Here is a 23491-nt window from a genome sequence, read left to right as displayed (position 1 = left end):
TTCAAAGTATGAGGTAATGTACTTGGGGAGGGCTAACAAGGCAAGGGATTACACTATGAATGGTCGGACCCTGGAAAGTACTGAAGATCAGGGGACCTTGGTGTGCATGTCCACAGATCCCCGAAGATAGCAGGGCAGTAGATAAGAAGGCATGTGGGATACTTGGCTTTATTAGCTGAGGCATAGAATACAAGAGCAGGGAGATTATGCTGGAACTGTATAAACACTGGTTAGGCCACAACTGGAGTACTGCGTGCAGTTCTGGTCACCACGTTATAGGAATATGTGATTGCACTGGAGAGGGTGGAGATAAGATTTACCAGGATGCTGCCTGGGCTGGAGGGTCTGAGCTATGAGGAAAGATTGGATAGGCTGGAGTTGCTTTCCTTGGAGCAGCAAAGGAAGAGATGGGACCTGATAGACATGTATAAAATTATGAGGGACATTGATAGGGTGGATAGGAAGGCACTTTTCCATTGGTACAGGGGTCAATAATCAGGGGGCATAGAATAAGGTAAGAGGTAGAAGGCTAAGAGGGGAGTTGAGGAGAAATTTTTTCACCTCGAGGGTAGTGGGAGTCTGGAACTCACTGCCTGAAAGGGTGGTTGAGTCAGAAACTCTCGTAACATTTAAGAAATATTTAGATATTCACTTGTGCTGCCATAGCCTCTAGGACTATGGGCTAAGTGCTGTAAAATGGGATGTGTAGTCAGATCTTTGTTGACCAGCATGGACACGATGGTCTGAATGGCCTCCTTCTGTGCTGTAAACGTCTATGAGTCATATTAATTGAATATAAAATGAGCCATTTCACATACTTCAATTGCTCTATTATCCTAGCTGTCCTAACGTTGACCCATTGGCATTGCCAGATGAGATTGAAATGGACAATGCGCTAGCATTAAGACAAGCTCTAAAATTCTATGATACTTTGCAACCAGAAAACAATGCTCCAATCTATGCCAACTATATTAGTGATAATTATAATACAGGTACAAACAGGAAACAATAATTGATTGTGTAAATAACAAAAATGGAAACTATTGATAGTGTGACAAGATTTTTTATACCAATATTTGGTACATACATAGTTGTAGGTTTTCAAATCTTTCATATGAATTTGATGCCAATGATACAAATCACTATGAAGCAATATACACTTTTCTACAGTCTCATTGGCTTGAAGCGCATTTGGGAATTTTCGTATTTCTATTATCTGACAACTAGCAATCTAAAAATAAAATGGCATCTTTGGCAGAATGGTGTCCTCTATGATGATGGCATGGCACCTCTATGTTGTTCAGGGACCTGTGCTAGCAAAGGACCAGAGGGTTAAAACCTAGTTCACAACCACAGAACAGGAACCTTCAAAGTGCTTTGTAACAGCAGGGTTCTTATAACTCTGTTGGAGCACAGGAGAATTAAATGGTATCTTTCCAGTATACTGATAATCACGTTTATGATCACAAATATGCACATGACCAGGATTAGATTCAAGATCATGGCTGTGCCCATGCCCAGATGTGTGTCCAAGGTCGTGGCTATGCCCATGTCCAAATGTGTGTCCAACATAATGGTTGTGTCCATGTTGTGATGTGTAACTGAGATCATGGCTGTGTCCAAGTCCAACATCATATTTAGATCTAGAAGTATATTCAACACCATAACTGGGACTCTGTTGATGCAGTCCAAACCAATGTGTCTGCTCTTTTACAAGCTGTGAATATTGGTAGCACTGGGAGTCAGTGGCTGGAGGAAAGTAATAGGTTTGAGTGGGATAGGACCCTGGTTTAGGATTGCACCTAAAACAAAGAGAAAAAATTAGTGCAATGTTGAACCGTCATATATATTTTTATCCAGCAAGTATTGTCTCCACAAATCCAAGCCAACATCATGTTAAGTTTTAGAGTGTGAAGTTGTAGAAAAAAACATGAATCACAACATCCAGGATCAATGCCAACAAGTTATAAAAAAAAGCACATTTTTCATTTGTAGGAAACTAGTTCCTGATGTAACACTTTACATTCCAATTGTACCAAGTATCCCATATATGGATAGGTGTGCAGGGATTTTTGGCAAAAACTACCCCACTGAAAATATAAATAGGCAAGTATATTCTAAACTTCTGTATTGTATAAACACTGAAATAAATTGCATTGTAAGGCTTATGATAAACAGTCAGAAATCACATCGCAAAAAACACACAACCATTGTCCAAATAGTGAATGCAAATTAAATCCTTCAGACACTTTCCAGGTTATGAAGCTATTGTTTTGCAATATGCATTAAAACTTTATCAACAAGATTTTACAGTAATAAAACCCAATTATGACTTCCTGAAATAAAATGTCTAACATTAACCCTGTGCTACCTCTTGCAGGCATCTCCTCGACCAACAAGATAAGATGATGCTTCAAGATGTAAACTTCCATTGCTCCCAGCAGATAAAATTTTCATAAAACCTTATTGCCACAATGCCCACCTTCCATAAGCAATGTGAGATTAAAATATACAACAAATTCATGCATGTGTATGTGAAAATATAAGTCCAATTGAAAAACACCTGTCCAGCTGTAAAAATAATAAAATCTTGGGAAATTTACCCAAAAACTGATTAAGAAAATCAGTGGATGTGGCGTTTAAAACCAGAAATGTTCCAGTTCCAATCACTGTTCAGTGCTAAGTCAGCTGATCTCAGGGAGGTCAGCATGGAGCAGCATCCCTTGGTCATGCATGAGAAAATTTGGCAGGTTCTTTTGATCACTGGCAATACAGGCAGGAAGTGAACGTGTATATAATCAATGAGGATATGAATATAGGGTATTGCTGAAAAGAGAGATGTTGCCAAAGCTTTTTATCTTGCACTCATCAGGACAAACACAAGATTGCCAAATTTCAAATGACAACAATTTATACCGCAGGAGAAAAAGGTGCTGATTGGTTGACAAGTCAACTCTGATTGGCCAAGGCATTTGTTATGGAGAAAGGGCAAATGGGAACTATAGGCTCTCCATGCTCTCAGGTAGTTCAAAAACTGCACAAAGCTTGAACATATTCCTTTTGTTTGCAGAGAATAGGTCCTTGACTTTGAATATATGTCACTTCTAGCAAGCATAAATGAGCCATGTTACAAGCTCGACTGATTATCTTAAATTGGTTGTCAGTGTAGCTATTAGTGCACTTAGGATTGTTCAGCAAGTGCTGCCCAATAACGGAATCACATCTAACAGCAGACATTTTGTTTTGGGTTATGGAAGCTCAGGCTGATTGAATACAGTCTGTACTCTGCTTATTACAAACAAGCGAAGGAACATGCTGTTTGCTTCAATCAGCTAATTGTTGGGGTGTACAGCCTACATACCTGTCATCGCATTGGCACAGAATATCACAGATGACATTGCTCATAAGTATGACAGTGAGTATCTTTTTGGACTGATGGCAGCATCTTATTGGTGGAAAAATACCACTTGCTTGGCCACTGCGTCATAACATCGTGAAATGGCTTCTTTAACCTGTTGTTCACATTTTTGAGATACTTTGCTTTTCCAGGATAATTTGAGGTAGACCAGGCACTTTTCAGATCTGAAAGTGGCAGCCTTAGGCCCACTTGCGAGTCTATGCAATACACAATGTACAATGATCTGATCAGGATAGTTTTAATGTGACATATTTCTATGTCAATCTTGCAAGGTGAGCAAATGGCTAGGGCCATATTTAGAAGTTTGCTGATAAGGCCACTCTTATAGCGTGAAGCTATACAAATCCCAATGTGTATACCAACCGGTGAAGTCAGGCTATGTAATTTCCAGGGCTGATTTGATTACCGGGAGGGGACCCGAGAGGAATATTTCTGAGATTTCTTTTCCCTCTTTGGCCCTGGGTCTTTGCTTTTCCCAGGAAGCGTCATGGCTACTGGGGACTATAAAGTGTCTAGTCACGAAGCCCCAGCCACCATGAGTGTGGGGCAGTCTTGAAGGACTAGCTTGTCTTTTCCTACCCACCATGTTGTATGTTTGTAAACAGTTGAATAGCCTGTTGACGTGCAGTCACGCATGGAAATTAACAAGTTGGTCAAGGTACCCTGTGCCTGTGGAACACAAAGTCAACACGTTCAGGAGAGATGATTTTAAAAAGTCCAAAAAAAATGATAGAATGCAGACATTTATCTACAGGTTTTAGAAGTGCACTTTAATTTTATGGATGTTATTAAAATAAGTATATATATAATTACCTAAGTTCATCATTTTTTCATATAAAAACAATTTAAGTCTTCTGAATTAAAAATGAAATGGTTTCCCACTGTAAAGTTTATTAAATTGCACTCCTTGTTGGAAGCATTAGTTAGATCCTGAACCCCTAGCTTCAGCAAAATGCAGTTGAGCTCCAAAAGGGGGCAGTTGGAAGAGACTACAGGTAGCCAGAGAATTAGATGCAGCAATGATATAATGGTTGTGTTCACAGTAAGGCTCGCAACGCTGAAGAGAGGGAACACAATAGAGAATCTTAACTATTCAGAAGGTAGATTTTGAGGGGATGAAGAGAAAACTAAAGGGGGTTGATTTGGAACACATTCTAAAAGGAAGCAAAGTGGAGAATAGGAGAATGCTTTTAGGATGTTACAGAAACTGCAAAGTAACTGTGCACCACAGGAAGAAGAAATGCTAAATGGAAAGAATGAATTAATATTTTTATCCATGCAATAAGTTGCTGTATTTCAGGTACTGTACATCCAAAAAATAGGCATGTCAAAGGATCACACTGCATGTTGAAATCTATTAGTGATTGCAAGGTAATGGTGTAATCGAAGAAATCTGATGGTATTCATTACTCTAGGTGTAAACTAAGAAGTGGTAACAAGACCATAATCTAATTGAATGGTTCAAATGGACAATGATATCTGAGAGTTGCAGTCTCCTTACATGGCTCGTGTCATACTTTGTTTTATAATGTTCCTGTGAAGTGCCTTGGGACACTTCATTACTTTAAACATGCTTTATAAATATAAGTTGTCGTTGTTGATGGAATCTCAACTACAAGAGTGATGGACAAGTGGGTTTAGGACAGCATACTGTTGACAGTGCATGTCAACAAGCTATTCACTTGAGGTTATGTTAATCTTGTTAAACTGAAGGACTAATGGCCATGTTGTGATTGCAGTTGATGTGGATCTTTTTTAAATTCATTCATGGAATGTGAGCTTTGCTGGCTGGGCCAACATTTATTGCCCATCCCTAATTGCCCTTGAGGAGGTGGTGGTGAGCTGCCTTCTTTAACCACTGCAGTCTATGTGGTGTGGGTGCACCCACAATGTTGTTAGAGAGGGGTTTCCAGGATTTTGACCCAGCAACAGTGAAGAAACGGCAATATGTTTCCAAGTCAAGATGGGAAGTGGCTTGTAGGGGGGCTTCCAGGTGCTGGTGTTCTCATATGGCTGCTGTCCTTGTCCTTCTAGATGGCTGTGGTAATGGGTTTAGAAGGTGCTATCTAAAGAGGCTTGGTGAGTTCTTGCAGTGCATCTTGTAGATGGTAGACACTGCTGCCATTGTGTGATGGTGGTGGAGGGAGTGAATGTTTGTGGATGTGGTGCCAATCAAGCGGGCAGCTTTATCCTGGATAGTGTCAAGCTTCTTGAGTGTTGTGGGAGCTGCACTCATCCAGGCAAGTTGGGAGTATTCTGTCACACTCCTGACTTGTGCCTTGCAGATGGTGGACAGGCTTTGGGGAGTCAGGAGATGAGTACTCGCTGCACAATTTCTACCCTCTGACCTGCTCTTGTAGCCACAGTATTTATATGGCTAGGCCAGTTCAGTTTCTGGTCAATGGTATTCCGCAGGATGCTGATAGTGGGGGATTCAGTGATGGTAATGCCATTGAACATCAAGGGGCAATGGTTGGATTCTACCTTGTCGGAGATGGTCATGGCATGTGTGTTACTTGTTCAAGCCTGGATATTGTCCAGGTCTTGCTGCATTTGGACATGGACTTCTTCAGTATCTGAGGAGTTGTGAGTGGTGCTGAACATTGTGCAATCATCAGCGAACATCCCTGCTTCTGACCTTAAGATGGATGGAAGGTCATTGATGAAGCAGCTGAAGATGGTTGGGCTGAGGACACTACCCTGAGGAACTCCTGCAATGATGTCCTGGAGCTGAGATGACTAACCTCCAACAACCACAATTATCTTCCTTTGTGCTAGGTATGACTCCAACCAGCAGAGAGTTTCCGCCCGATTCCCATCGACTCCACTTTTGCTAGCGCTTCTTGATGCCACACTCAGTCAAACGTGGCTTGAATGTCAAGGGCAGTCACTCTCACCTCACCTCAGGAGTTCAGCTCTTTTGTCCATGTTCGAACCAAGGCTATAATGAAGTTAGGAGATGAGTGGCCCTGGTGGAACCCAAACTGGGCATCAATGAGCAGGTTATTGCTAAGCAAGTGCTGCTTGATAGCTCTGTTGATGATTTTAGTAAAGATCGAGAGCAGACTGATGGGGTGGGAGGCAGTAATTGGCTGGGTTGAATTTGTCCTGCTTTTTATGTACAGGACATAACTGGGCAATATTCCACATTGCCAGCTAGATGCCAGTCTTGTAGCTGTACTGGAACAGCTTGGCTAGGAGCGTGGCAAGTTCTGGAGCACAAGTCTAAAGTACTATTGCCAGAATATCCAGTATCCAGTGCCTTCAGCTGTTTCTTGATATCACGTGGAGTGAATCAAATTGGCTGAAGGCTGGCATCTGTGATGCTGGGGACCTCCGGAGGAGGCAGAAATGGATCATCCACTCCGCACTTCTGGCTGAAGATTGTTGCAAATGTTGCAGCCTTCTCTTCTGCACAGGAAAATGTGCCACAGGGCCCTCAACTAAATGAACAACTCAATAAAATCAAAGATACGCCTGACAGGCTGACTCGAAGTCTACCATGGGGATCCATCTGCAGAAAAAAATCTATCTGCCAAACATGAAATTAAAAAATGTGATAAGCAAGGAGATATAGAATCAGTCTACTTTTCACAATTTTCACAGTAATGCCATGATGACAGAAGGTGACTGATGTGCATGTTATAATTTAGGACACTTCTCAATACACCTCATAAAAAATAGAAAATGCTGGAAATATTTGACAGGGGAATCTGTGGAAATAGAATGTGGATTAAAGGTCTGGGACCTTAACCCTGTCTCTCTGCACAGATGCTGCCTGACCCACTAAGTATTTACCTCTTCTAGGAACATAAGAACAGGAGTAGACCATTCAACCCCCTGAGCAGGTTCTGCCATTCAATTCGATGTTGCTGATCTGGTGCTTTGGTTCCATGTCTGATAATTCCCCTTACCTAACAAAGATCTATCAGTCTGAATGTCAGAATTTTCAATTGCACTAGCCTCAACAGCTTTTTGGAGGAAGAGAGTTCCAGATTTCTATGGCCCGTGCAACAAAGTGCTTCCTAACTATACCCCAGCTGGGATGTGGTTCAGAATAACACCAACAGTGCGGGGGTTTTATCCCCATTCCAGTGAGGTAAACTTGGGGCCTGCTTCCTTGCCCTGTCCATAGTAAAATCAAGGCATTAGCCATGGTTTGGTGAGCCTGAAATAATCAAGGGTGTCATCTAGAGAAGATGGTCAAAAACCATAGTGTGCCTTGGACTTACACTGTTCTCAAGTTTCTCTCCTTCTCCTCTAATGGCATCACAGGGCTCATCTTGTCCACCTCGTGCTCTATTCTGCTCTCTTGGACTGATTACCACTAGACTGATGACTGCCCAACTTCCCTTCCTGGCCCCCATGCCATCTGATATTGTAAATTGTTCCTTCGTCTCATGTACTGTCCAAAACTTCACTCCCACTCCTCCTTTTCAAATGTCATCATCACCCCCCCTCTTCAAAATACTTGCCCTTGACTCCTCAGTCCTTGCAAACTACCATAACTCTCCAACATGCCTTTCCCTTACCTATGTCCACTGTTACCTATCTGGTTGTAGCCAAAGAACTTCCTGCAATGACTTCCCTTCCCAGCCTTGAACCATTATCTCTGGAATCCCCCAAAGATCTATCCCTGCCCCCCTCCTATTTCTTATCTGCATTTTGCCTTTCGGTAACATAATCTGAAGACTTGATAATAGATTCCACATGTATGCTGAAGACACCTATCCACCAGTCAACCCCTCCACTGCTTTCTTTGTCAGATTGTCCAATACTCCAGTCTGGGTAAACTGTAAATTCCTCTAATTAACCATTGGGAAGATCAAAACCATTGTCTTTGGCTGGCACTATAAACTTCATTCTCTCATCCTCTCGCTCACGGGTCACCATCAAGAGTCTGAACCAGGCTGTTCCCAAACTCGGTGTCCTATTTGACACTAAGCTCAGCTTCCAACATACCCTTTCTATCACCGAGAATGCCTAATTCCATCTCCATAATTTCCCTATTTCCACACTGCTTCAGCCCTTCTGATGCTGAAGCTATCTTCCTTGTTCTTTGGTTTCCTCCAGACTCCAAAGGGACTTGGGTGTCCTTTGTTCATGAATCACTATTCATGACCATGCAGGTGCAGCAAGCACTTAGAAAGTCAAATGGTATGATGGCCTTCATCGCAAGGGGATTTGAGTACAAAAGTGAAGATGCCTCACTGCAGTTGTATAGAGCCTTGGTGAGACCTCACCTGGGATATTTTGGTCCCCTTATCTAAGGAGGGATATACTTACCATAGAGAGACTGCAATGGACGTTCCCCAGATTAGTCCCTGGGATGGCGGGATTGTTTTATAAGGAGAATTTGGGGAGACTGCATTTGTATTCCCTTCAGTTTTGAAGAATGACGGGTGACCTCATTGAAACTTACAGAATTCTTACAGGGTATGACAGGGTAGATGTAGATAAGATTTTTTCCCCTGGCTAGTGAATCTAAAACCAGGGTACGTAATCTCAGGATAAGGGGTAAGCCATTTAAGACCGAGATGAGGAGGGATTTCTTCACTCAGATGTTGGTGAATCTTTGGAATTCTCTGCCTCAGAGGGGCTGTGGAAGCTCATTTTGCACGTTCAAGACAGAAATCGATAGATTTATGAAGACTAATGACATCAACGGATATGGAGATATTGCGGGAAAGTGATATAGGTAGACGATCAGTCATGATCTAATTGAATTGTGGAGAAGGCTTGACAGGCCGAATGGCCTACTCCTGTTCCTATGTTCCATCATTCCAATGCTCTCCTCACCAGTCTACTATCTTCCACTATCCATAAACTTGTGTTCATCCAAAATTTTGTTGCCTGTATCCGAACTCACTGGACTACATTGCGCTAAGTCCACTAATGCCTGGATTTAAAAATCCTCATTTTCGTACTCAAATCACTCTATAGCTTCACCCTTCCTTTCCTCTGTAACCTCCTCCAGCCCTACGATCCTCCAAGAACTGTGCTTCCCTAAATCTGGCCTGTTCTGCACCCCCCACTTCATTTGCCCTCGCACTAGTGACCTTGCCTTCAGCCGTCTGGGCTCTAATTTCAGAAATTTCCTCCCCAAATCTAAAGATGTTCCTTGAAACCTACTTCTTTGATTAAATGTTTAGTCACCCATCCTGATATTCCTAATAGTTTCTCCTTACTCACTGTCACTCTTTGGCTGATTATTCCCCACTGAAGTACCTTGGAAAATTCCCCTACATTAAAGGCATAATATAAATCCAGGTTTTTTTTTTACTGCCAATTATTTTTAAAGTCAGAAATAGGAAACCATATAATCAAACTTGTGAAGAGATGAAATATGTAGAAATTCTATAATTTGAAACAGAAAGGATCTGCGCTCCTTCAGTGCCACAGACCCACAAAAGGGCATTTTGTAATCAAATCAAGTACTTGGTCTTGGCAATAAATTCCTTCTTACAAGCAGCTCAGGTTTTTCATCTGAAATATAATTATACTAATTGAGTAAATTAAATACGAAACAATCTTTACCTTCTGTAACCTATTTAATTTAAAAAAACAAACTACAGGTTTTCACATCATGTAGTCGTAAGGCACCAAACATCTAATAAATCATCACTGTCATGTTAAACATATGTGTCCTGTTGAAAGGGCTTCTGTGAATAGTTGTATTCTCTCAAGCAAGAAGCCATCACACTTTGGAGAACCGGTTGGTTATATATCCTATATATATATATATATATAAAAAGGCTCTACTGAAATGGGCAAGTGGCGTTAATCTGCAGGACCAATGCACACAAGGGAGGTCCCATACAGAGTTTCCTTGATGGGATATTTGGACAAAAATAATAGAGCACCACTAAACAAACATTGTTCTACCTTGTGTCTAGAGGGTACCAACTGGTCTGTGACAACATCACATCTGAAAATAATCCATCAAAATAAAGACCCAAACGTCAAATACTGATGCTCAAAGCAACTTGGATATTATTATTGTGGCAGAGTTGGATATTTTTGAACTTTTATTTATATAATGTTAGATTCTGCTTATAAAGGGTTAACTCCCAAGGCTGCACATAGCGTTTCTTTCTAAACATTAGGGAGTGATTTGGAGTCTGACTTGGTAGAAGGAGGTTGCAATGTGCAATCTGAAGCATTTCCTGCTAATGTGGGAAAATGGCTACCTTGCCACGTGAGGATCCATTCTATTTGCCCCTGGAATGCTCAGCAAAAGCCACTGCTGGACAGCCACACATCAAAGGGCAGTAACTATGACTAACAGCTCAGTGGTTTGGCATGCTTAAAAGTAGATAAATCTCCAGGCCCAGATGAAATGTATCCCAGGCTGTTGAGTGAGGTAAGGGAGGAGATAGCCGGGGTGCTGGCAATAATTTTCAATACCTTTCTGGTCACAGGAGAGGTGCCAGAGGACTGGTGGACAGCCAATGTGGTACCATTATTCAAGAAGGGAGGAAGGGATAAACCAGGGAACTACAGGCTAGTCAGTCTAACCTCAGTGGTGGGGAAACTATTGGAAGCAATTCTGAGGGACAGGATTAATCTACACTTGGAGAGTCAGGGATTAATCAAGTACAGTCAGCATAGTTTTGTTAAAGGGAAGTCATGTCTGACCAATTTGATTGAATTTTTCAAAGAGGTGACCAGGTTTGTAGATGAGAGAAATGCATTTGATGTAGTCTACTTGGACTTCAGCAAGGCTTTTGATAAGGTCCTTCATGGGAGACCGATAACGAAGGTAAGAGCCTATGGGATCCAAGGCAATTTGGCAAATTGGATCCAGAATTTGCTCAGTGGCAGGAAGCAGAGGGTGATGGTCGAGGAGTGTTTTTATGACTGGATGCCTATGTCCAGTGGGGTTCCACAAGGATTGGTGTTGGGTCCCTTGCTGTTTGTGGTATATATAAACGATGGGCTGATCAGTGGCAAATGGAATTTAATCCGGAATAAGTGTGAGGTGATGCACTTGGGCAGGGCAAACAAGGCACTGGAATACACGACGAATGGTAGGACCCTGAGAAGTACCGAGGATCAGAGGGATCTTACTGTGCATGTCCACCAGTCCCTTAAGGTAGCAGGACAGGTAGAGAAGGTGGTTAAGAAGGCATATGGGGGTACTTGCCTTTATTAGCCGAGGCATAGAATATAAGAGCAGGGAGATTATGCTGGAACTGTATAAAACGCTGGTTAGGCCACAGCTAGAATATTGTGTGCAGTTCTGGAATCCGCATTATAGGAAGGATGTGATTGCACCAGAGAGAATGCAGAGGAGATTTACCAGGATGTTGCCTGGGCCGGAGAGTTTTAGTTAAGAGGAGAGATTGGATAGACTGGGGTTATTTTCCTGGAGCAGAGGAGATTGAGGGGGGACATGATTGAGCTGTATAAAATTATGAGGGGCATAGATACAGTAGACAGGAAAGAACATTTCCCCTTGATGGAGGGATCAAAAACCAGAAGGCATAGATTTAAGGTAAGGGGCAGGAGGTTTAGAGGAGATGTGAGGAAGAATTTTTTCACCCAGAGGGTGGTGGGAATCTGGACCTCTCTGTCTGAAAGGGTGTTGGAGACAGAAGCCCTCATAACATTTAAGAAGTATTTGGATGTGCACTTGCAATGCTATGGCATACAAGGCTATGGGCTTAGTGCTGGAAAATGGGATTAGAATAGTTAGGTACTTGTTTGCCCAGCGCAGACTCGATGGGCCGAAGGGCCTTTTTCTGTGCTGTAGACCTCTATGCTCTGAGTTTAGGTTTGAATAGCTTAGATTGAAAAGTGAGCCTTTGTTGCAGTTAGCAAACTGTATTCACAATTTTTTTCATAACTGGGGGATGCAAGGAAATCATGTTTTCATTATGAAAACTTAGGCTGTTCACTAATATTTTATGTAAAATAACCAGTTTGTAGCTTGAAGTCATATCTCATCTTAACAGAGTGCTTTGCTGTTCATTTTCTGTAATGAAAGAATGAATCAGGCAGCATGTACAATATGTCAGTAGCCAAGGAACAGAGAAAGGCTTTTCTTTTCCAATTTCTAGCTCATGCTGTCATTCAGCTAGCTATTTGGCAAAGCTGCATATGGCAGATCAGAGGGGGTACTAGGTCCTTTCGTTTTTTTGATTAATCATTCACGGTATGTGGTCACTGATGGTAAGGCCAGCATTTATTGCCCTGGAAAAGGTGGCGGTGAGCCATCTTCTTGAACCACTGCAATCCACGTCATGCAGGTACACCCACAGAAATGTAGGCAGGGGGTTCCAAGATTGTGACGGAGCAAAAGTGAAGAGAAAGCAACATATACCTAAATTAGGATGGTGTGAGACTTGGAGGGAAATTTAAGGTCCCATTCTTCAGTATAGTTGGAGGAGCACTCATCCAGCTCAGTAGAGATTATTCCATCACACTCCTGACTTGTGCCTAGTAGATGGTGGACAGGCTTTGGGGAGTTAGGAAGTGAGTTACTCACCACAAAATTCCCAGCCTCTAACCTGCTCTTGTAGCCACAGCATTTATATGACTGGTCCACTTCAGTTTCTGGTCAATGACAACCAAGGTGTTGATCGGGATTCAGAGATGGCAATGCCGTTGAATATCATGGGGAGGTGATTAGAATCGCTCTTGCTGGAGGTGCTCATTGCCTGGGTGTAGCACAAATGTGACGTGGCACTTATCCTGGAACACCCTTCCTAACAGAACTGTGGGTGTATCTACACCACATGGGCTACGGTGGTTCAAGAAGGCAGCTCACCACCACTTTCTCAAGGACAACTAGGGATGGGCAATAAACGCCGGCCCAGCCAGTAAAGTCTATATCCTGTGAATGAATAAAAAAAACTTATCAGCCCAAGTTTGAATGCTGCCCAGGTCTTGCTGCACGAGAGAACAGACTGCAAGGCCAGAATTTATTGCCCACTTTGAACTGACCTTACATTCAGAGGACAGTTAAGAGTCAACCACATTGCTGCGAGTCTGGAGTCAGGTAGGCCAGACCAGGTAAGGATGGAAGATTTCCTTCCCTAAAGAACATTTTATGTAAAATAACCAGTTTGTGGCTTGAAGTCATATCTCATCTTAACAGAGTGCTTTGCTGTCCATCTTCTGTAATGAAAGAATGAATCAGGCAGCATGTACAATATGTCAGATGGGTTTTTACGACAATCTATGATAGTTTTATGATCACCATCACTAAAGCTAGCTTTCAATTCCAGATTTACTAGCTGAATTCAAATTCTACCAGCTGCTGTGATGGGATTTGAACCCATGTCCCAAGAGCATTAGCTTGGGCCTCTGGATTACTACCCCAGCAACAATACCACTACGTCACTGTCTCCCCCGCCTTTGCTGTATCCAGTCTGCTCAGCCGTTTCTTGAAATTGCTTGATGTGAATCAAGTTGGCTGAAGACTGACTTCTGTGGTGGTAAGGGATCTCAGGAGGAATCTAAGATGATTGCAAATGCTTCAGTTTTGTCTTAGGCACTCATGTACTAGGCTCCGCTATAATTGAGGACAGAGGTTTTCATGGAGCCTCCTCCTTGTCCCGTTAGTTATTTAATTGTCCACTATCATTCAGGACTGAATGTGACAGGACTACAGATTTTGATCTGATCCGTTGGTTGTGGGATTGCTTAGGTCCAGAAATGCTCTCCATTGCTTTGTTTGTTCTTCTTATGGCCCTATTAACTTACATAGCTGCTTTTAATGATTTGTGTATCTGCACTATCAAATCCCTCTATTCCACTGTCTTAGATGCTTAGGCCCAGGCTTTTGCCATGAGGGAGAGGCTCTCCTGTAAAATCCCAAAAATGGTTAAAATTTCCATATCCTGCCGCTGAACCCAGCATTTCCCATCTTTGCAAGGGTGGGACTGGAGTCAGGCCGGGTTCCATGAATTTTGGAGCCAGCTGGCTTTTTAAATCACCAGCTGCCTCTTCTGACTTCCAATTTCTGAACCCCAGCTGCATGAATCCCAGAGCGCACAGAACAGATCAGGCAAGAGGAGGTCTGAACTTGGTGGATTCTTTGGATAACTAGGGTACCCTTTGGAGGTAAGGTGCCTCTTTGGACAGGGTCGCAGGACACCTTTGGGAGAGGTAAGGCACCCTTTGGGAGCCTTATTGGAACTGTCAAGGCTGTTAAACTGTCAAAGCTGTCGAGAGACTGTCAAATCTGTCAAGGAAGTACCAAACTGTCCAGATAGTGTCAAAGCTGTTCAGGACATATCCGAGAATACTAGGTGAGTTGGTAAGGAGGGATTAAATGCAAATGGTGGTGTGTGGATGACACAGGCTGGCTTGAATTAGCACTAAGTTGGCATAGAGGGTATAAGGGTCCATGGGGAGTAGGCAGAGGGGCATGGGTTGACATAAGGAGTATGAGGGACAAAAGGGATGAGTAGAAGGGCATGGGTTGGCATGGATGGAGCATGGGGAGGGTTTGGGGGTTGAGAGGAGAGGGCTGGAGGTGTTTTTTGATTTATTATTTTCTTTGTTTATTTGAACATGGTGCCAAGGCACAGAGGCAAGCCTTGCGCCCAGCCTGCCTCCACAACTGACAGCCTCCACATTCATTCTGGGGCTGCCTGCCGCAACTCCTATTTCAGCCCGCCCTACCCCTAACCAGAAATCCGAGCTGCGGATAGAAATTTTTTAAAGGTCAGATTTGCTGAGCTGGGAAATCTTCTAACTCTGTGCGACCAACCTGGGGACGGAAATCTGGGTTATTGGGTCTGCTACTAACTCGGGAAGTGGGTGGGTTTTGAATGAGTTAAAATTCGGCCCTTAGATTCCAAGGGGAACACAGTCTCCATATTCTTCCTAACAAAAAATACTTCACAATTATCTATGTTAAAATTCATACATGCTCATTCTGCGTTTATTAATGCCTTCCTCTGCATTAATGAGACCCAGCAATTGGGTGTCATCCACAAATTCTGAAATTGTACTTCTGATTTTCTAGTCCAAATCATTTATATGTAAATTGTTAACAACAGTGATCCCAGCACTGATCCTTGTTGAACACCACTTCCCACCTTTTGCCAGTCTCAGTGACCACCTTTAATCCATGCACCCATTCTGCTGTTTGTCCACCCTACAGGACAGAATCTTGTCTTGGTTTAACACCTTAACAGCACCTCCAACAGTGGCGCACTACCAGCACAACACTGGGAGTAACAGCCTAGATTTTATACTCATGTTTCTAGAGTGGAATTTAAACCCACAAGCGACTCAGAGATAAGAGTGCTAACACTGAGCTACGGTTGACGCCTAAAATAATAAGATATTAATCTGCATTTGTAGTTTCTTTCTGTCAAACAAAAAATGATTTAATATGTTAATGCCTGCTGAGTGCAGAATATTTAGTGTTATTCCATCCATTAGCATTCCTGATATTGCCTAGTTAAAGTATAAGGTTCCTGCAATCATAGATGACTGCAGCAAATATCTCATGGAATTAACATCTTGTGAATCCTTCTGAAGTAACAGGTTTGATTGACGGCTGTGTCTGAACTGAAATATTTATTTCAGTTTGGGAAAGGGGCACGGCCTTGAGTGTCTGTCATTCATTTCACATTACAGCCGTGTAGCCAGGAACTACTAATTTGTGGGTTTGCATGTCAGCCAGCATCCAGCTCACTGGGCAAGTCTGAAGCAGGAGCAACAGAAACACTATAAGTAGGCCATAAAAGCTTTGGTCTGTCTGCTCTTGGACCACTATCACATCTGGAGAAGGTGCATTAAAATGTGCCTAGAATGATGGTGGTGGTGGTATTTTACAATTTCACTCAGGGAGTCTGAGTTGGTGTGGCAAGATGTACTTTTTACATGCATGTTATAGTTTGGGGCTATGGGTGGTGATGGTAGAGGCTCCAATGCTCTTTCCATCACATGGCTGACCAGGATTCTCTCCCACTCTTACCACCTGCCATTGACATGTGTTGGAACGATTTGCAGGTTGATACTAATCCTGTTTGACCGCATTACGAACACATATTCATTGGCCATCAAGTCCTGGGGTAGGGCTCGAATCAGAACTTCTGGCTTGGAGGCAGGGAAGCTACCTAGTACACCACAAGACCTTCATGACAAGAATGATACCTGATGTAATTATGAATAGAGGCCCCTATATTTAAATATTAATCATGCTTAAAGAGCATATGATTAAGGTGTTTAAATTATGAAAGGATTGGACTCTGTCCAGCTGGATAAGTTATTGGAGATGGATTGGGATGGTAGGACTAGAAGGCATGAATACAAAATCCATTGGCTATGTTGGGTAGTATGCCAGGAAGTATTTCTCCTGGCTGAGAATCATCACTCTCTGGAATAGAATTCAAGGCACGGAGCAGATGTGAATTTGCTGCACTTCTTTAAATTGCACTCAAATAATTCCAGAGTGAAGTGGAAGTCTCCAACAGAGGGACACATTGGTAATTAACTACAATTATTGAGAATGTTGGTACTGTAGTCTTCTGAAAACTAGCTTGATTGCCTTGAGGAGTCAGAGGAATAGCCCAGTGAGTTGCTAAACTGGCTGTGTTTTTTTTTTAACAGCTCTCAGAAGATTAAGAGATTGTGTAGTTGCAGGGAGTAGGTCAATGATGTACCTTGTTGCGCCATACCCAGATAAGGCAGGTTTGATGGACCCGATGCTTCTTCTCATGTGATCTTTTTAACCACAATCAAAAAGCTGCCTCACTGATTTTGCATGTAAGTTAGCATTTTAGCTCAAGTGGGATCAAGTGAGCCTTGTACTAGTTTCACCAACTGATAAACAATTATATTTTCAAACTTCTGCTCTTTCTGCTTCACTTTTTTTATTTGCAAATGTATTTACCAAGACTCCAGTAGGTCTGTTTCACAGGATAGTGGGAGCCTCTTTATTCAAACATCACTTGTTTAAAGCACCCAGTTATCAAACCACAACCTGTGTACACGGGTGTTCACACTGCATGCCAGATTTTGTGTTGAATTAATATAATTTAATCCAGCATCATGCTGAATAGATCAATTGTCTGCTTTATATAGTTATCCAAACAGGAGTGTTTCCTCAGCAGTTCAGATAAATAGCATCTCACTATATCATTAAATGTTTTAAAGTACCCCATTTTAACTCATGTTCCCAAAATGTTGCTCACAATCACAGGACATTGCACAATTAATTTGCCTGCACTTGCTTCTCTGTCCTGCAAACTTCTACAATAATGAATTTAAATTGCTCTGCAGAGTGTAAACTGTCTCTAACTTTACCCTTTTCGCAGAGACTGACAGCATAGACACCATGGACAAGGTTGTCTGCAAGGGTCTTCACATGTTACTTCAGGTATCAGTTTACCTCCCAATTATCCCCAGAACAGCATGCAATGAAAATAAATAAGATACACACTGGTACCATGCCAACTGCGTGCCTGTTCTGCTTATACTTTGGATGCAGCATTTTTTCTTCACAGTACAAAACTTGTGCATTGGACCATTACTTTCAGGCAAAACATTAATTGCCAATGACTACATTTACAAAAGGTTTGCCAGGAGCTTAACGTTCTCCTGGTGCCCTTTTTATTACTTGCATTTTTCATTATATTGATGTAGGTTTGGAGATCTAAGTTTTTCTTTTAGTTAAGAGCTCTGCTTCTACTTAGCTTCAATTTTTATACTTGGATTTGATACAGTAATTAAATCCAAAGCCAAGAACAATACAGATTTGCAGGATTTTAGAAGAATGAACTTGGACTATGCAGAAGGTCCTAGGGAATCTATGCGGGAGGTGGCACTTGAAAATAAAACAATAGAGGCATATTTTAAAAGGTCAATTTAAGAGTGTGTAAAGGAAGAACAAAAAAAATTAAACTCGACCAACAGCACAGTCTAGAGCAGTAACCCAACAAGGAGATCAGGAATAACCAAACAACTTTAAATTAATTCAAAAGATGCAAGGCATTCACCACAGAATGAACTTGGAATAAACAAACAAGTAAAACTGGGAGGATTGCCACCCTTGCTGAAATTGCAGCCACTTGGATGTCTCATGAGGACACAAGTGGATTCTGCTCTGAAGCCCCTGCAGTTGAATATCTTGTCAACACTCTATCACTGAATTGAGGCTGGTTCAAGTATCCCTCAACTTGATGGCCACTTGGTCTTGACCTTCTTCTGTGAAATGTCATGAGACATCTAATTCCCTCTCTCTCTGTGCATGAATGTATCTACATCTACCTACATACAAAATTAAGCTCCTCTTTCCTTTTGATGTTCCTCTACAGAACATACATCCATTTAAGAGTTGAGGCTTCCTGCTCATATTAACTCACAAGACTGTGCACATGAACAGCTCAGTGACCACTCCTTCAAAGTTCCCTCCTCCCACTGAAAAAAATGATTGAGCATCATTTGGCCCCATCTTACTACAGCATGAACTGAGATTTATAGGTTCTCATCTGGGAAACGAAGGGGCACAAACCCAAGCTCCATCCAACAGAATGAATCCTTACTATTTAGTACATACTTGTGGTTTCCATCTGGTGTTAGTCAGATGCAGCCGAATAATAGGAGCGTCATAATTTGCAACACAACGTGTATAATAACAACAAACCGAAACATTATTGGAATCCGGCACTAAATAACTATTCAGATACATTTGTATGGATATGTAAGGCTAAGGCAAGTGGAGGTAGATTCCTGTTGTTGGGAACAGTTGCACAGTAATATTTGTTATTGATATAGTAATCCAAGGGCCTGGGCTAAAGCTGTGAAGGCATGAGCTCAAATCTCCATCAGGGCAGCTTGGGAATTTAAATCCAATTAATTAAATAACTGTGGTATTAAAAAAGCCCGTATCAGGAGTGGTGACCATGAAACCACCAGATTGTTGTAAATAAATTGTTATTCGCAAATACCATTTGGGGAAGGAAATCTGCCATCCTAAGCTAGTCTGGCTTAACCACAGCAATGTGGTTGACTTTTACCTGTCCTTTGAAATGACCTAACAAGCCACATAGATATATCAAACTTCTAACAATTTGGACAATAAAACTGGACTGGCTACCCAGCATTGATCTAAGCCCCTCCAAGTCATAAAGCATCCTGACTTGGAAATATATTGGTGAAAGTCCTGAAACTCTCTTCCTAATGCCACTATTGGTATATCTATACCACATGGACTGCAGTGCTTTAAGGCAGCAACTCGCCAACTACCTTCTCAAGGGCAATAAATGCTGGCCTTGAAACCCCCATTCCACAAATGAATAAAAGAAAAACAATTCACTCCTACGGGAACTCTGCTAGGGCAATATAATTGACTGTGCATCCAGGTGTCTTCCAATGTAAAGAAGATCCTGACAGTTCCACATTAAACCTATACAAAAATCTCTGAAGTACCAAAGTGACTTGTCATGGAAATAACCTTTACAATATCTCCCACTTGTTTCTGCTATCATAGACATACAGTGCCAACCATGAAGTCAATGGGCTGCAAAGAACAGAAGATGTGGGAGACAAAGGGGAAGGTCTGAAAGGGCTGAAATGGAGAAGGGCCAAGAAGCAGGTGCAACCAGTGCTGCAGCAGGAGAGGAACAATGAAGTAGGAGATAGATTGGTTCTTGGGAGTTGAAGGTTTCATCTCATGTGGGCGAGCAACAGTTTGACATTGGGCAGCTGGGAGAGAAGAAGAAGATTGGGCAGTTTGGGGAGGTAACAGGCAAACCGTGAAAAGGCAAAAGAAGATAGGCAGAGTATAAGGGTCTGAGCCCACTCATGCAATTAGCCCAAAATGTAAAGGAAACTGGTGGAAAGGTCAGGTGAAGGAAGGAAGCTACAGGAAAGCTCCTGGGCACAAAAAGGCTTCAGGGGAAGAGGTGGTGGTGTGGGAATGGAAAATTATGTAGGTAAGTTTAATGATGCCAGTTCACCTTACTTTTATACCTCCACACATTAAGCTGCATCAGAAAGAACAAACTTCATGACTTCAGGATAGCCCAAAGTGCTTTACGATATTTTAGAAGTGTAGCCACTCTTGTGAGATAGGAAAGGACAACTTTGAAAAAAGAAAATGAATGTGATTGACTGAAATTCTAACTTTCAAAAGCTGTTTTTCAGTGGCCTCTACATTTAGTGAATCAATATGGTTATGTTGTTTATTTCAGCCAACAGGAAAAGCTTGATACTAGTTATTTCTTTTGTTACTGGGTAAATTTAACTGCCACCCACTGATTTGCAACCACACCATCCCCCCACCACCACTACCACCATCATCCCCACCCCATCCACAGTACAAGCATCCCAAGCATTTCACAAGTGGGAAAAACCAGATCCTAAGCAGCAATTGGGGCAGGAGCGATTAAAAGGTCAACGAGGTAAGTTTTAAGGAATAGCAACAACAATAAAAACATTGGAGATTGTCCTTGGGCCATGCAGCATCTGTGGAGAGAACACAAATTGTTAGATGTTTCAGGCATAAATTGTACTTTTATACCTGAAACAATAACTGATTAATGTTCCCCCAACAATTGTTGCTTGAATGTCTCCAGTGTTTTTCATCTTTGTTTCAGATTTTCAGCATCATTCATTCTGAAGATAAAGAGAAATGAAGCAAAGCAGAGAAGTCTGGAGGGAGAATTTTCAAACTTAGTAGAGAGACCGGTGCTGGCCTGGCCATTAATGAATGCCAGCTATGTGAAAGGGCTGGAGAACATTGAGGAGATAGAGGGACATATGGTCATTGAAAGATTTACAGACAAGTCAAGCTTTTGAAATCAACCCAATGAAAATTAGGAAGCAAGGGCTAATTTGGAGAGGATGGGAATAGGCATTCGAAGAAGATATGATGAAGTAGTGGACCATACCAGGGCGAAGCAGTTGGTGATGTCTACAAGCACTGTGCTAAAGCGAAGTTGAGTGGTCAGTGCCCGCATTAGAAGAGAAGATGATGAGTCACATCAAAAACAGAGGAATCATGGCAGGGGAGAAGCTGGAGTATTTTGGGGTTAGGGAGGCTTATAGCATCTCCATGGAGTTTAACAGGAGGTTGAGGTAGATCTCAATTTTGAAAGCAAAGGAATCCACAAACTCTTAGCACCTGACACCAAGGGGTAAGGATAAAAGAGACATCAATGCGGTGGAGGTAAGTTCGTGGTTGTCCTGAACTTCTTGGATAACCCTGGAGTAGTGAAAGAATTTGGTAAGAGAGAGAGATTATTGCACAAAGTGACTGTTGGGCAGGGTGACAGAAATATTGATAGTATGGTGATTGAAGGTTGGAAGGGCAGTGGTCCTGAGGTTGGGGATGTGGATAGTGAGGGACAGGATGCGGTGATCACAATCATTTCCAAGTCACACACCATTCTGTTTTGGAAATAAATCACATTTCCTTCATCAGTGCTGGGCTAAAGCTCTGGTGTTCTCTTCCTACAAATATTGTGGGGGCTTCAAGGACTATAACTGTTCAAAGCAGTGACCCATCAATGCAGATGCAGTATGCAGCATTGCGACTGTCCATATCTTGTAAACAATTAAAAAAGGATAGCATTGCATGTGATGTCAGGCCAGTGATGCCAAGGCCTCATGTGATGTCAGATGGATAAGTGCAGTGTGCCCAGAGGAAGGGGTGCAGGTGAGTTTGGATGCAATGTGAAGTCACTAAGGACGAGTCGTCATTCAGTGCATTGGCTAAGCGAGGGAAAAATGAAAAAGATTTTGGTGAGAAAGTGGCTGGAGACCCGAGAGATAGTGCATACTGAGAACTTACCTTGTGCAAGCACTTTATTGTGGTGACAGATATTGGCTGGACTTTCTCGTGGGCTTGGGAAAACCCGACCTGTGCACTTATGCGCCTTCTGAAATGCACACACAACCCATAAGACCGTAAGATGCAGGAGCAGAAGTAGGCTATTTGGCCCATCATATCTGCTCTGCCATTCAATGAAACCAGAGCTGATCTGATAATCCTCAGCTCCACTTTCCTGCCTTTTCCCCCATAACCCTTGATTCCCTTACTGATTAAACATCTATCTCAGCCTTGAATATACTTAATGACCCAGCTTCTACAGCCCTCTGCGGTAAAGAATTCCACAGATTCATTACCCTCTGTAGAAGAAATTCTCCCTCATCTCTGTCTCAAATGGGTGATGTGATCCCTTACTCTGAGATTATGCCCTCTGGTCCTAGAGTCTCCCACAAGGGGAAACAACCTCTCAGCATCTACCCTGTCGAGCCCCTTAAGAATCTTTTACGATTCAATAAGGTCGCCTCTCATTCTTCTAAACTCCAATGAATACAAGCCCAACCTATTCAACCTCTCCCCATAAGAAAATCCCTGCATACTCAGGATCAACCTAGTGAACCTTCTCTGGACTGCCTCCAATGCCAGTATATCTTTCCTTAGATAAGGGGACCAAAACTGTTCACAGTATTCTAGGTGCTGTCTAAATAGTGCCTTGTATAATATTAGCAAGGTTTCCCTATTTTTAAACTCCATTCAATTTGAAATAAAGGCCTTCCCTATTACCTGCTGAACTTGTATGCTAGCTTTTTTGTGATTCATGCACGAGGACCCCAAATCCCTCTGTGCTGCAGCTTTCTGCAGTCTTTCTCCATTTAAATAATATTCAGCTCCTCTGTTCTTCCTGCCAAAGTACATAACCTTACATTTTCCTTCATTATATTCCATCTGCCAAATTTTTGCCACTCACTTAACCTGTCTGTATCCCTCCGTAGACTCTGTCATCCTCACTGCTTGCCTTACCACTTATTTTTGTGTAATCTGCAAAACTGGCGATATTACATTTACTTCCCTCATCCAAGTCATTAATATATATTATAAATAATTGTGGCCCCTGCACTGATCCCTGTGGCACTACACTAGTTACAGGTTGCCATCATGAAAATGACCCCCTTATCCCAACTCTCCGTCTTCTATTTGTAAGCCAAACCTCTATCCATGCTAATATACTACCCCAACACCCTGGGCTCTTATCTTATTAAGTAGCCTTATGTGCGGTACCTTATCAAACGCTTTTTGGAAATCCAAATATATTACATCTACTGGTTCCCCTTTATCTA

The 23491-nt window shown here is 42.2% G+C and overlaps 1 protein-coding gene across 3 annotated transcripts in view; it reads right to left on the bottom strand.

Annotated features, from left to right (window-relative positions):
- Positions 1–1043: 1043 nt before the first annotated feature.
- Positions 1044–23491, bottom strand: part of LOC121282947 (rhomboid domain-containing protein 2-like) — a 58727-nt gene continuing 36279 nt past the window's right edge. For 2 of the 3 annotated variants that reach the window (XM_041196782.1, XM_041196783.1), the window contains exon 4: positions 1044–1802. In XM_041196782.1, the coding sequence (XP_041052716.1) occupies positions 1340–1802 (463 nt within the window). In that variant the 3' untranslated portion in view covers positions 1044–1339. Of the gene's footprint in view, positions 1803–4001; positions 4088–23491 lie in introns of all 3 variants that reach the window. The other variant, XR_005944149.1, reaches the window with a different exon arrangement.

The sequence above is a fragment of the Carcharodon carcharias genome, chromosome 10 (genome assembly GCF_017639515.1).
Source record: "Carcharodon carcharias isolate sCarCar2 chromosome 10, sCarCar2.pri, whole genome shotgun sequence".
NCBI lineage: Eukaryota > Metazoa > Chordata > Chondrichthyes > Lamniformes > Lamnidae > Carcharodon > Carcharodon carcharias.
This window is presented reverse-complemented; position numbering and strand designations above follow the sequence as displayed.